Source organism: Pygoscelis adeliae, unplaced genomic scaffold (assembly GCF_000699105.1).
Source record: "Pygoscelis adeliae isolate BGI_AS28 unplaced genomic scaffold, ASM69910v1 Scaffold226, whole genome shotgun sequence".
NCBI lineage: Eukaryota > Metazoa > Chordata > Aves > Sphenisciformes > Spheniscidae > Pygoscelis > Pygoscelis adeliae.
The window spans coordinates 3,105,831-3,121,002 of record NW_008824983.1 but is presented as its reverse complement, the minus strand read 5'-3'; the positions used below and the strand labels follow the sequence as shown (position 1 = coordinate 3,121,002).

The following is a 15,172-nucleotide window of genomic DNA, read 5'->3' as shown; positions in this document are numbered from 1 at the left end:
TAGGAACTCTTACACTGTAGTAACTATTATTGTCTCTCTTCATTGGGGTAGATAGAATATCCCATAGCTGTATTATTTTTGCTTGAGGTAATGGTAAAATGAAATTTAAACAATGGTAAACTACGTGTCACATACCTCTTTCAGGGTGTTACGTTTAGAGTTGAGAACAATGATCTGGTAATAGCACGAATTCTTCATGGAGGAATGATAGATCGACAAGGTCTTCTGCACGTAGGTGACATTATTAAAGAGGTGAATGGCCATGAGGTTGGAAATAATCCAAAAGAATTGCAGGAACTGCTGAAGAATATTAGTGGCAGCGTCACTCTGAAGATTCTCCCCAGCTACAGAGACACTGTTATTCCTCAACAGGTCAGTAGCACATTTCTGACAGTTCTGTCAAAAGAACTTCTGCTTGGTACTTCATCGCATAAGATTATTTTAAGATTTTGGATTAGACATATTTTGATTATTTTGTGTATTTAATGCTAGAAGGAAGGCTAAAACGTAGATGCCTATATTCACCTTTAAGTACGTTTTGGAAAAGGGTTTATTCAGTAGATTAATACCACACCTAATATGCCTGCCTAAAAAATTGTAATTAGTATCAAAGATTGATAAGCATTTGTATACTACATATAAAGCATGTTTCTTTGCCATCCAGTGACCTCGGATGACCTAGCTACGATCACACTGAACTGCAGTGAACTGCATGTGTTTGTAACATGATCAGTGTCCAAGTAATCTGTTTCAGAGGATTCAGAAACATACTGAATTCAACAGATGAGCTTGAACTCACTGACCTGAGTAGGAACTTGGATGGTGGCTATTCCTTATCCTTTTGTTGTTGCTGTAGGCTGTCGATTTCTCCACTGCAGAAGTAACTTGTTGCTCTAAATCAGTGCATTTGAAACATCTTGTAAGACACTCCTTCAGGTAGTGGGTCTTAATGCCCGTGACTATAACAGACTATGTGTACATTGAGTAGATGCTGAGGGAATGTGCTGTATTTGAGGCGGGTGCACTGCTTCCTTTGCTCCCCAACCTGGTAGAAAAAAGTCAAAGATGTTTCCAGTCTACTGATGCAACTTATTGTTTCTTCCCCTGCGTCAAATTTGAGTCTTAAGCCGTCACATGTCTTGTTTGTTTTAAAACATTGAGTTCATGGCAAAATTAATTCTTAAGATTCCACAAGCCTTGAATACAGTGCTCACGGTCTGAGAATTTTTTATATTGTTAAGTAATTTAAAGTCAGAATACTAATTGAGTTGTATATACTGAAAGGCAAAAATGAGTGTTTTGTAATACATTGTCCAAACAGAACAGTTGGCTTTTTATTTTTATCGTGAAGCTCCTTCAGCCAAGGTTTGCACTGCTGATTATTTCTACTCTCTCAGCTGGTATATGTCAGTTTTTTCCCTAGATTGTATTTTACTTGCCAAATGCAAGTTGTGAAACTTTTCGTGTCACGCTTTTTATGCTGTAGGTAAAGACATTACTTCAGTTTGACAGATAAATTAGTAAGAATGTGTTTTATAAAGTTTAAGCTTTGTGAATTTTTACACATTTCAGGTTTTTGTGAAGTGTCATTTTGATTATAATCCATATAACGACAACCTCATCCCATGCAAAGAAGCAGGTTTGAAATTTTCTAAAGGAGAAATCCTTCAGATTGTAAACCGGGAAGATCCAAATTGGTGGCAGGTTGGTAAAAAGATTAAAAATGTAAAATAAAATCTGAAAAGCCTCACTAGTTGCCAACTCTTTAAATTATGATCTACTTCCATTTAACAGTAGATATAAGAAAAAAATATTTACACTGCAATCTAATTTCAAGCTAATACCAAGATATTAACAATTTAAATACTAGAGAAAGTTGAATGGTATAAATTGTATGTGTAACACTCATTTTGCTATTACTACTGTTTATTTGTCTTTGTTCTTGTATCGTAAGCCTAGACATTCCAAAATCAGTTTAAGTGGACAACTTTTAGCAGAAAATCTTAGGTTGACTATGTTAACTGTGGTAAGTCTTCCCTGACAGCGACTGTGGAAGAAGTGGACTCCTTCCTGAGTGCTCAGAGTTGAGGAGAGAGAGGGAAATTAACCCTGTGGATTTGAAGAGGGGTGAGAATAGCTATTTGGAGAAGCTGTATCTTTTATTTCCACAGTGGTGGTCCATGTCTGTGAGCTGTAACATGCATGTTCATAATCAAAGTGTTTGGCACTATTTCAAATCTTAACAGTTCATCCTGCTTTAAGGTTGTATTTCTACATTCAGTCCTTCAGTAGAAATGTAATCCAGGGCTTATGCTATTTTTATTTTTTCAAGACACTATACACACAATTAAACATCATCAGTGCCTTTGAAAGTGGGATGAGTGAACCTTCAAGACACTTTTCTCAACTGAGATACTCAAAATTGCAAGTAGCCGTGGCGATCTAGGCAAAGAGTTTAGCTTTATTAGTTTCCCTTTCCACTCCTAAATCGCTCACCCTTTGCTAGATAACAAGCAATAGTGAGCCAAACGTTACTTGAGAGCAATGTATGTATGACTTCTTTAAAAGCAACAAAAATATTTGAATATACATCAACAACTGTTGCTGAATTCTGTTGCTTGTCAGTGACAGTAATAACAAAAAGAGAGAGAGTAAAAAGTGTGAGGGAAGGCAGAAAATTTAGTTAATGAGTTTCAGAAGTTAGACACTCCAAAACTCCGGAGTAGTTTGACATTTAGCTTACGTGCTGTCTTCTCTATTGCTTTTCAAATTCTGCAGCTTGTAACTTGTGGGAGTCCAGGAGAAATAAATGCTAAATCTTAAACACTCGATCAGTGGTAAAAATGAAATGCATTAAACCAGCACAGTGTGTTGCAAGTGTTGCTATGCAGATCATGCCACTGTTAGTTTTCCCTTGTGCTTTCTAGAAATGCTAGCCTGTAATTGAAAACTTGCTCACTGTAAAAAATCAGTTAGTCATAGGTAAAAGCATACAAGCTGGAAAGCAAACAGTTCCTGTTAGCAAGAGACAGGCCAATCGGTTATGGAGAAGAAAAGTGTAACATTTTGCAATTGTGTGTTTGTATGTGTTAAGCTTGCTGAGAATTGAGCTTGCCATGAAATTATTTTACGGAGTATCTTAGCCAAACATTCATTACCAGGAATACTTAAGTTACTAAGATTTTAAATCTGTAGTTACTTAGTGCAAAAAGCTGAAGGCATGATTAGGCATGTGTTAATGGCATTCACTTTTTGTGAAATGAGAGTTAATAAGCTGCACTGGAACCTGTTTGGAGCAGCTCAAGAATACAAAATAAGTGTACTTGTGTACTAGAAAGTCTCGAGTTTTGTCACTTGAGAGTTCAATGTCTGGAGCCATAGAATTCCATTTAGGATTTTGATGCCGAAAGTTTATGGCTATGAGAGCTTACTAACTTAATGGCAACCAGTAATGAAACTTCTATCTATTTTATTTAAGTTTCCTGAATTTTAATACTCAATGGCAAGACACTGTTACTGTAAGACAGAATTTTAATATCCACGTGTGAGTTTGAATTTCCAAGTCTCGGTAGTAAATGTATCGATACTCACCATTGAGAAACTCTGGCAGTGTGAAAGTCAGTCAATACCATATGGATCAGAAAAATGCTTCTCACAAGTTACCTATGACTTTTATTTTTTCTTTTTCCAGGCTAGTCATGTCAAAGAAGGAGGAAGTGCAGGGCTTATTCCTAGCCAGTTCCTGGAAGAGAAGAGAAAGGCCTTTGTTAGGAGGGACTGGGACAACTCAGGTGAGATTCAATGAATTTCAGGAACAGATTTTGCTCTGACCCCATTTGTTTTGCTTTTCCTGCCTTCACAGATACTAGAAAACTGCTGTGTGAGAATACACAGAATATTGCAAAATGCTAATTATTGTATTTTGGCATTGACTGAAGGACAAAGGCTAAAGTCTATCTTTAGTCTTCATAGATACGTGAATCAGTTTTGCCACCTGCTGATGAAAAGCTAAATGAGGTGGGAAGGGCATAAGAATTAGCTCTTTTCTTTTTTTTAATTGTGTTTTTATAGTATGCACTGAAAGGTAATAAATTAAACATGTTTAATGGATTTTTCTCTGCTTTATACAAAGCTTTCTAGGAAAATAAATTTTTTCTCTGTGTTCGGTTTTTACTATGCCATTTGATGTGTATGAAAATAGATGTGATCTCCTGCCCTAGAATATATACAATTCTAAAATAGTCCTTGTAAATTTAATTAATCTAAACTTGCATATGTTCATGTAAATAAGCTTTGGGAAAACACATTTAACAAAAATGATGAGTTTGTCTCAATTTTTATTTCTAGGGCCTTTCTGCGGAACAATAAGCAGCAAAAAAAAGAAAAAGATGATGTATCTCACTACAAGAAATGCAGGTATCTCTTAATATTATATATGAATCAAATGTTCTCTAGGCTTCTAAACTTGCAGAGTCTAGTGTATCCAAAGCTGAAAGATTTGCAGTAAAATATTTGATATAAATTTAATAGATCAGATAGTTCTTGTGGTTTAAAAGCAATAGTGACCAGTGAAGATATGGTGGTGCTGAGTACATCTTTGGTAGGTGGAAGTCAGAGAAGAACTTTGTGTTAAAAGAGAAGAAAAGTGAAAGTTTTGTTGCCAGCAGTTTGAGGGATATCTCTACTCAGCACTGGTGGGGCCACACCTGAAGGGTACTGGGCTCCTCCCCAGTGCAAGAGAGATACGGACATACGAAGATGATGAAGGGACTGGAGCACCTCTCCTATAAGGAAAGGCTGAGAGAGCTGGGACTGTTCAGCCTGGAGAAGAGAAGGCTCAGGGGGAGATCTCATCAATGTGTATGAATACCTGAAGGGAGGGTGGAAAGAGGACGGAGCCAGGCTCTTTTCAGAGGAGCCCAGTGACAGGACCAGAGGCAACAAGTAACAACACAGGAGGTTCCCTCTGAACATCAGGAAACATTTTTTCCACTGTGAGGGTGACTGAGCACTGGCGCAGTTTGCCCAGAGAGGTTGTGGAGTCTCCCTCCTTGAAGATATTCAACACCCGTTTGGACGTGGCCCTGAGCAACCATCTCCAGGTGGCCCTGGCTGAGCAGGGAGGTTGGACCAGATGACCTCCAGAGGCGCCTTCCAACCTCAACCATTCTGGGATTCTGTGAAAACTCACTAATTGTTAATCACAGTTTTCCCATTCTGATCAATCTTGAATTTTCTCCTTGGAAGTAAAGGTAATAATCTGACCTTATGCTGTCCATGAAGGGGTAACTATTTTATTCCCATACCAATTTAAAGCAAGAAAGCTTGTATCAGACTTAATGCCCTTTGAGTACTATTTATATTCACATGTGGTCTGTTGATACGTAGCAGGACTGCCTACGTTTTTTCTTTCTTACTGTACTGACTGTGTATTAACTATTTTTTGTACACTTCTCAATGTAGAATTTGACCGTCATGAAATCCAGATCTATGAGGAAGTAGCCAAAATGCCTCCTTTTCAGAGGAAAACACTGGTCTTAATTGGGGCCCAAGGAGTGGGACGAAGAAGTTTGAAGAACAGGTTCATAGTACTGAATCCTACTAGGTTTGGAACTACAGTGCCATGTAAGTTGTCAGCATTCCTATTGTAATATCATACTTTGAGTCTCTGATTGTCAGGAAAATACCTGATGTTTATCGCAGTGATTTAGGGTAGGGCTAATTTTGTCAGAGTATAAAAATTATATAGAATGGGAAAACAAAAGGTTCTTCATCTTCTCAGACAACTGGACTAACATGATGACAGTGAAAATATTTGTAACTAGCAGTTAAATGTTACTGATGCTGCAGAAAAACAATTTTTGTATGTGCAGTATTTCAGTCTGTTACGTTTCTTCAGTGTCGGTCACCATCAGTTACTGAGGGGATTCTCGAAGTTCCTAGTAGTCTTTTGTAATGAACAGCCAGTAGAGTTTCTAGTTCTGCCGTTTATTTTTCCATCTCTAGAAGCACCATAGGCATTATAAATTGTTACTTTAGTATTATTTTTTTTTTAGGGAAAAGCAACAAACTTCCAATAAAACTGGTGTTTGTGATCTCCAAGATTTGTATGATAATCTGATATTTTAATACATCTAGCCTCAAGCCCACGATCTTCCTTTTTTTCTCCCTATCAACTTCAGAAAAAACCCTCCTCCCTTACTGACGTATTGTTTTCTTGCCTTCCTTCCAGATAGTCACTTTGCTCATTCGCAAGATCTTTATTTTTTTTAACTGCCCCCTCCCGTTTGACTGCTGACCAGAGAAGTCCACCCTAGCTACATTATTATTCTCCTCGCTGAGCGGTGGTATGGCACCAAGTAGTGATACAAGTATTACCAAAGGGATCCATTCACTGTTACGTTTAATATATCCTAGAGTTCAAATCTAATTAAATGCAAGTAGTGGGCAGGTAATATGGTGATAGGACGGCAAATTCAGTAATAATCTGGTATTTTATTTTATTTCATTTTATTTTATTTTCACTTTCTTGCTTAAATAATGTCTCTACTGCACAGTGTAGCCAACACCCAAGGTGGCTGCCAATGTTTTAGTTAAATATTGGCTTTAATCTCTCTGCAGTGAATTTACCTAGCTTTAAAGGGTAAGTTGTCCGGGAAAGCAGCGTTAGCTGGCCTCCACTAAGATTCTGCTGCGGTGGCTCAGCTTCTTCTGATATTTAAGCTAACTTTCTCTATAGCTAGCTCAGGTAATTCTACCCAGAATAACAGGGCAAATACAGTGAGCAAAGTATGTGCTAAGGTTTGGGGGGCAGGGCCGGGCAGATTCCGATGTGTGCTCGGTTATTTTCAGAAGTACATTTGGCATTTGAGAGTTAAATTTCCATTTGATTTCCAAGTCATTTAAATAATTATTTTATTAAGTGGATAATTAAAAAGATGAGATGAATGAGTGTTGTGCATGGTGTGAAGGAGTAATACAAAGTAAATAAGCAAATGGGTGGGTAAGCAACGTATAGGAAAATAGAAATAAAGGGAAGAGGAGCGGCTGTGCTCAGTTTTGAAACTTACACTAGAAAAAATAATTAATCTGTATATGGAACAATTATAATTGTATATTAATGTGTATTATACTCTCCCTAACCTAATAGGCAGTCCAGTCTCATATTTGTATTCCAAATATAAAAAGAAAACATTCCATTTATATTTTAAACTTTTTGTTTAGTTACTTCACGAAAGCCAAGGGATGATGAAAAGGATGGGCAAGCGTACAGATTTGTGTCACGAGCTGAAATGGAGATGGATATTAAAGCTGGCAGGTATTTAGAGCATGGAGAATATGAAGGAAATCTCTACGGCACCAAAATTGATTCCATCCTTGAAGTTGTTCAGACAGGAAGGACCTGCATCTTGGACGTGAATCCACAGGTATATCATTTACAGTGTCACACTACAAGTGTAGGAGTGTAATGTTGAAGAGGTATGCCTTTAAATTTGAAGGCTTCTTATCTGGTTTAAAGATTACAATACCAGCTGGATTCTTGCATTTGTGGCACTTAGTTGGAATGAGTTAGAAAGGTGGGAAAAAAACCCAACTTAGATTCTGCATGGAAGAGGAGTCTTGCAGAGTAGTAAATAATCTTCTTAGCCAAGGAAAGAATGATGTTGGGCATTTCAAAAGGCAGTGTAGGAGTTTCTAAAATAGAAATAAGAATCTTCACTTCTGTGTTTCTGCCCATGGTAACAGATGAGTTTTGCAGTGCCCCTTAAGTAATGGGGACACGTGGTGAGTCATTCTCAAACTTAGGGTTTTTTTTTTCTTTTGCTTTGCTTCTAGGCCCTGAAAATACTGAGGACTTCAGAATTCATGCCCTATGTAGTGTTTATTGCTGCTCCAGAGTTGGAGACTTTGCGTGCTATGCACAAGGCTGTGGTAGATGCTGGAATTACAACCAAACTTCTCACTGTAAGCAGATTATGTCATACTTAGTTTGCTTTGAACAGGATGTTCTTAGATTTTTATTTTTTTTTAACCTTCCATTTTAGATGGAATTTGTTCTGAAAGTAATGTCTCTAAGAAGAGTTAGGCAAGACTTTTGCTGATTACTTAGTGTTAATCAAATACTATGTATAAGGCAGATTGCTTCTTTCTTAAAAATAGACCTCTTACAGAGAAGTGTTGATTACAAAAATTACTTGTAATGTGTTCTTGGGGAAGTGTCACCCTTGATTATTTGCAGCAAGTGGTAGTAGATATCTGATGGTGGGAATTGTTCTTTTATGTAAATGTCTTTTCTTCACTTTCCCCATCTCTCCCCCCAAAAAGTTTTGTTCACGTTTGTCTTATAATATAGGTGCGCTTTAAAAATGGAATCTGTAATCCTTCGGAAAGATATTGCAGTCTGCGTAAAAAAACAAACAAACAAACAAATGCACAACCAACCAAGCAACAACAGACTGCAACTAGGCCTTGTTTCCAGTGCTGCAGCAGCACATGCTGCACTGAGAATGGCTGGGGGCTGCCAGAATAAGTGTTGAATGGCTTCTCTTCCCCTTAAGTTCCTCGCATTTGTCATGTAAAGCAAAGTGGCACGTTTTATTCATTAGATCTTCTCTCCTTTTCTGAGACCCAGCGTGTAGCAGAGGGAAATGAGACATGCTTCCTCCAGGGCAGCAAATTATAAATATTCTGTATGGGCATGAACTTTCCCAGCTGCAGGACCAAAGCAAAAAAAGCCAGATTGAGCAGTTAAGAAAACTATCCTCTGTGTTCAGCAGCACAACTTCCCCATCTGAGAAAAGCGTGGTTTGCTGACAACTCACAACAATGCTGCTGCAGCTTAGATAGTAGCAATACCTTGCATAATGCTGACAGGGCATTCAAAGCAGTAAAATGGGAGACGGGTTAATTTCCATGAAATGACTATGGGATTTTTAGTCTTTTTTCTTCTTTTCAAACCTGTGAGATCCCATTCTCTTAACCACGTGAGAGACTGTCCAGTCCTAGTCCCGGATTCTGGTTATTATAGATTCTAGTATCTCCGTGGGTGCTCTGCCTTTCCTCCTCCCTGCCCCAAATGAACCCTGAATTTTGTGATGCATATACAAGAAGGCAAGGTTAAAACTGTCCAGACAAATATAAAAATAATTTCCTGCACTTCCTAGTATTCGATTCCCTAAGTGACATCCTTGCCTTTGTTTTACTTGTCCTTATGAATAATAAAGAGGATAGTTACATTTAAAATATACATTTATATATCTTTATGGATTCTAAATCGTATCTGTGCACGTGTATATAAAAAGTAGGATTTCCCATTTCATATTCTTGTACTTCCTGAACAAATGAAAAACAAATGTTGCTTGAAGTATTATGTTCTGCTTGCTAGTGGGTCGGTCTACATTATTTCTAGCATCCTAAGCCATTCCATTGCAAAAATTCTGGCTCTTGTGGTGCTACATTTGCTTGTCTCCTTCATCTACTTTTTTCATTTTGGCTTTTGCATTTACAACTGTATCAGGACTTAAAAACATTAAAACAAATATTGTCAAGCGGACAAATCTCATAACTGCTTCCAAAAAAATTGCTTTTGTGCAGAAGTGGAGGGGAATTTTCTAAGAATGCAGGACTAATGAAACGTAAAAAAATGCTCAGTGGCAGCACTTCGTGAAGGCTTCATAATATAGGAATATAAATTTCCTGCATATTTTGCAGCTCATATCAGAACTAAAATAATGCAGCAGTAGTTTACAAATGAGGAACTGATGTCAGGTGAGCAAGGCTGAAATGTAGCCTCTAAAAGCACTAAGGTATTCTAGAGCTTTAGTCTACTGGAAATGTATCTTTCATTGTCTTTCATTTCATACTAATTTAAATTCTTGGATTTTTTTGGTGCTTTCTGTGGAAATAAAAAAGGGCACAAATATATTTACACAAGTGATTGACTCAGTCATTCCTAAAGGATTAATTTTGTGCTGATCAGATCGTCAGCTGCACGTACAAAATAATTAACTGCCCATTGTGCATACCAGCCCAGGTTCATGTGCTTCTATTGACTTTCTTAAAAATTGCAAGATTTGCAAACATTTGGTTGCCATATTTAACATTATTGGCACAGCTCGTAACATTTTCAGCCCTTTCAATGCATTTTAGCTTAAGTAATACTATAAATGAAAACTTCATCGTTTTTTAAAAATATATTCAGTATTAGCTTTAAATAGTTGCAGGATGTAACGAAGGGCTACTTCTTCTGTATTTATAAGGATTTGCCAAGTCTTACGTTCTTAGTAATCTTTAAAACCTCTTCAACAGGACACCGATTTGAAAAAAACGGTGGATGAAAGTGCACGGATCCAGAGAGCATACAACCACTATTTTGATCTGACCATTGTAAATGACAACCTGGACAAAGCCTTCGAGAAGCTACAGACTGCTATCGAGAGACTGAGGCTGGAACCGCAGTGGGTCCCAATTAGCTGGGTATATTGAGATTTCTCAAGAGGAGCTTAAGTAACAAATAAAATCAACTGCAGTGAATATGCTAATGTGACGTGTAGATACCGATGATAACCTACAGCACCTGTGCATTTTTACTCTCTGTATATTCAAAAGTACACTATTCTGAATTTTTATAAAAATGTTGAAGGGAAAGTGTACTTAAATATGTAATTTATTTTAATTTTTCTAACTTTTTACAGATAACCTTTCTATTCATATCACATGAAGGAAATGCGTTTAAGCATTTTTGTATGTTTTGATTTAGTACCTTTGCCTTTTTCATCTAAGAAACTTTCAGTCATTCACTTCAACATTTACATCTTGGTCTTACATTTTCACTGTGATTAAAAAAAGGATACTTGAAACAATTTTTGTAAAACTTGTTAACGTCAGTGTTTAACCGGTCAAAAGTCTATAGCTCTTATTAGGGAAGAACACTAATTTCTTTGGTGTTTTTTTTTTCTTCCTTAAAAAACCAGTAATTTCATGGGAGCAGAATTTAAAATATTAAAAGCAGCGACCAACACACAGCTCCATTGCTCCAGCTTCTTTCGGCTTAATGTTGGTGCATTCTTGGTGTTTCACAAATTCTTGATGTCTCTTGATTTAGACAACTGTTGTGTAGGTTTCCTTCCTTATACGTGTCTCTTGAAATAACGTAAAGCAACACCTTGCAAGCTGCTTATTAGGCTGTTCTTGGGGGCCAACCTGTTAGCCCATTGTGGTTGAAATCCTGACGTCAGAAAGCTTGTACACAAGGTCATTCAGTGCAATTTGAGTAATGGTGAAGTAGCCTGGGAGAGAACCTGATAACGTGGAGCCTTGTAGAGTGACGCTTAATGTTTAAGACTATTTATTCACACTTGTGAAAACACATTGCTTTAAAAAAAAAAAAAAAAAAAAAAAGGCGTTTTCTTTTCTTAGGACGTTGTTCGGTATTTGTGTAGTGATCTGTGGCTTAATTTCCTGTGAGATCTAGCTGGGTTCTATATTATCTTTTTGAATATTTGTGTGTGATCAACTGCTGTATTTTTATGAGTGTGATGCAATGGAATTTCTGTGCTTTTTGTTACATTGGTTTTAATTGCATTTTTCATTAGATAGCTTGTGAATTGGAGGCTTACTGCTAAAAAGCAGTGTTGTTTATACCTTTTCGTTTTACAACATACTTCCTTTTGTTTAGTGACAGTTCTCCCCTTAGTAGGCTCATTGATATGATCCGTATTAGGTTCGAGTTCATCGATCAAAACTTATGCTGATGTAAATTTCTGCTTAACAAGAACAAAATGAAAATATAGCTTGTCGCCAAGACTAGCTCTTTTTGTGACCATATTTTATATTACAATGTCAGCTGTTGTATATAGTAACATTCACCATCACTTAACCGGGCTAGGTGTCTGAACTGAAGTCATCTATTATTTGATTAATTTCTCTTCCATCTGGTGACAGGCACCTGGCTTCCGAATTCTTTTTCAACACCGAAGTGTGACACGGAATGCTATCAAAAGGCAACTTCCTCAGAACTATTTCTGAAGGAAAAGAGGCTTAGGCACTGTAAAACAGTATTGCTTCCTAGGGCTCTTAAAGACTTTTATGTGCACAAGGAGAAGAAAAATGGAGTTGATGCAGTATAGGAAAGGCGTAAGTCTCAAAAAACCTCAAACCACCAGTATACAGGTGATTTTAAAGAGCCTATAAAGTTGGTTGTTGTGGGGGGAGAGGGGCGGGGCGGCTTGAGATCCCAGTGTATGTGGAAGATGTTAGTCGAAACGGTGTATAGCACGGGTAATCTTTGCGGCTCTTAATACCGAGATTTCGGTCTTTTAGAGGGAAATCTGAAATCCTCTGAGGAAAACTTGTACCACTACTTTGTTTCATTGTTATACTTTTCAGGATGTGTTTTCTCTGGTTTTGTTTTACGTTTGGCAGAGCTTTTAAATGTGGCAGCAGCATGAGACTTTTATTTTCCGTTCCCAGGAGACATGTTCTGTGATCCTACCGCTCAGAGGCTGCTTTGAGAAACGGATCGAGTGTTGTATGTAGCAGCAACGATAGCGGAGCCATTGCTTGACTATTTTAATGATTTGTTGTTGGCACTATATGCTGAACGTGACTAAACTGTGTTTGTATACTGTGTAACAGGAGACCTACATATGCTGTAAATAACGTGCTATCTGGACAGATATGATGCCTTTTCATTATGAGTTAGAAAAGACTCTATTTGTGATGCCAAAAGTGGGCTGAGCTCACTCTTCCCCAATGAATGGAATGAGAAGATTCTTCAGTTTCCACACCGTAGTACTTTATATTGCAAATATCACTTATTTTCATCTTTTTTCCCCATAAATTTACTTAACCAAATGAAACACATGAAACACGGGCGCCAAGGTTTAGTCGGGAAAACCTCTCTGCTCCATCTGTTTCCATCCCAGAGAGAATACTGTCAAAAGAGCCTCCCTAGTTAGCAACCTCCAAATAGCCATGTATTTGCTAAAGCTTTAGCTTTCGCTGCAGGTTCACGTAGTGGTTTTAAATCAAGCAGTTAGTTAGCAGAGTGGAGCCCAGCGGCTGACCGTTTGGTGGTGTTAATGTAGATGCTAGCGAGAAGTACAATTCTGAAGCAAGGAGAGAAGATGGCTTGCTTAGGTCGCACGCAAAGATCGTATCAAAGCGTCTGCAGGTTTTAATTGGATGTCCACATCCAATTAAAGGGGAAAAAAACCCCACCTAAACCCAAACAAACACCACACTCCTTGCATCTATTCGTTAGATCTTGAAAACTGAGAGTTCAGACTGGCAGGTATATAATGTTGGGGGGGGGGCAGGGGTTGGTTTGTTTTTGTGGTGGTGGGGTTTGGTTTGGTTTGGTTGGGTTTTTAGCAAAATCAGATTTTCATCAGATACTCTGCCTAGTTTGTCACTACCTGGTAGGATGACCAGAATGAGAATGACAGTTACTTTTTTTTTAAAAAGAGCATTCTTGCAGGTTCTTAGAATGATGGTGCCACTTCAGTCATCTACACAGCGGTGATAGATCAGGTGTGTGTTAGATGGTGACCTGTACGTTGTGCAATTAGGGGAGAAGGACACTGTGAAAGGCTGGTTTTGAGCAAGTGAAAATATTTCCTATAACAGCTGTTTGAAGTGTTTTGGAGGAGTTAAAATAACTAGGGCTTCATGTATCTCATTCTGTACCAAACATTCATTTTCCAGATACTAACAAACAGGACAACTTCTCACATTGACTGTTAATGATAGCAATAGGTGTGTCTGAGCGAGGTGGAGATGCTGCTAAATGTTTAAGATATGTGGTATGTCTCACAAGATAAATATTTAAGTAGTTTAGAAAAGTAAGTTATCAAATAGTTCTCTGTGTATATGTATGTATGTGGATGGTAAAACAAAAAATGCTCACGTCTGCTATCACATGACTAAGCTACCATGACTTAATCCAGAAATGTACCTGCATGTGAGACTTTAGAACTGGTACACTGCTCTACCTGGTTTATTGTGTTTAATAATGTATATTTTTCTAAATATACAGATATTTCAATCTAAAAATTCTATATTTATCTGTAATTTCTATCTGTTTTGGACAGTGCATGAGGTGCTGTAAAATTCTGTACATATAGAGACTAATAGAAGAAACACTGTAGTTGCCCTGTGAATGAGAAGTTATACATAAAAGTACAGTCAGTATGCCAAGATCCATAAGTTGTATTTCGTTAAATGCACCAAAAATGCCCTGAAGCGCGCACCAATCTCAACTTCAGTGTAAATACTTCGGTGCATGTGTACCCGAGCGATTACCTTGCCGTCTCCAAATGTTACGCTACCCGGTCTACTTTAGGTTTCTACATCATGTGACAAGATGCAGTCAATTGAAGTTTAGTGGGATAATTGTAATGGGATGTCTCATCTTGCATAGATTTATGAAGGTCTTTCAAAATGTTCTGCAAATGTAAAGTGAAGATAAAATTGGAGCAGAATCACAGACCGACATAGGCAAGGGAAATCCAACGTATAACCAATGCAGTATCCTTAACCTGTGCTGTGTTCTCAGACCAGCGTGGCTCTCTGTACTCAGCCGTACAAACCTTTGTGCAGCAGGATGGCGGATCAGCTCATCGTTTTTGAATTTGCGTTTATATAAACTGTCACACCTCGGATAGGCTCAAAATGTGACACTTTTTTCCCAGTCCTCTGTACAATTCTAACTCATTGCATCTTCTAAAATTGTACCTAAATGACTTGCAGTACAAATTGCCTGCAGCTCAGTCTTCAGGAAGTCATGTGGTTTTTGTTTGTTTTGAAGGAGGTGATTCAGATAAGAAATAGGAAACTTTTTTCTCTCTTAAACACAGAAAATTCCTGGCTAGGAACCCTTTGGAGCCACGCTTGCCTCCGTTATGCTTAAGGACCAGTGGAGAATGATGGGGTAGAGCACCGCTCCAGAAATCGGGAGATGTGGGTGATTGCCCGTCTTTCTTTACACACGAGCTATTACTGTGAACACGAACAAACTCAAACTTCCTTTACCTATTCCTTGGTTTCCCATCCACTCTTCACCGATCTTGCTTCTTCATTCAGACTGAGCTTTGAGGCAGAAGCTGTTTCTCTATACGTCTGTGGCGCCTACTGCAGGAGATTGATTCCCCGTCGCTCATTGCGCCTGTAG

At 38.0% G+C, this 15,172-nt stretch overlaps 1 protein-coding gene across 1 annotated transcript in view; it reads left to right on the top strand.

Moving 5' to 3' along the window:
- Positions 1-11,370, top strand: part of MPP6 (membrane protein, palmitoylated 6 (MAGUK p55 subfamily member 6)) — a 44,337-nt gene extending 32,967 nt beyond the window's left edge. The window contains exons 5-12 of the mRNA XM_009325730.1: positions 145-372; positions 1,573-1,704; positions 3,692-3,791; positions 4,348-4,416; positions 5,464-5,625; positions 7,225-7,427; positions 7,837-7,965; positions 10,309-11,370. Coding sequence (XP_009324005.1) covers positions 145-372; positions 1,573-1,704; positions 3,692-3,791; positions 4,348-4,416; positions 5,464-5,625; positions 7,225-7,427; positions 7,837-7,965; positions 10,309-10,485 — 1,200 coding nt within the window. The 3' untranslated portion in view covers positions 10,486-11,370. The remainder of the gene's footprint in view (positions 1-144; positions 373-1,572; positions 1,705-3,691; positions 3,792-4,347; positions 4,417-5,463; positions 5,626-7,224; positions 7,428-7,836; positions 7,966-10,308) is intronic.
- Positions 11,371-15,172: the final 3,802 nt, after the last annotated feature.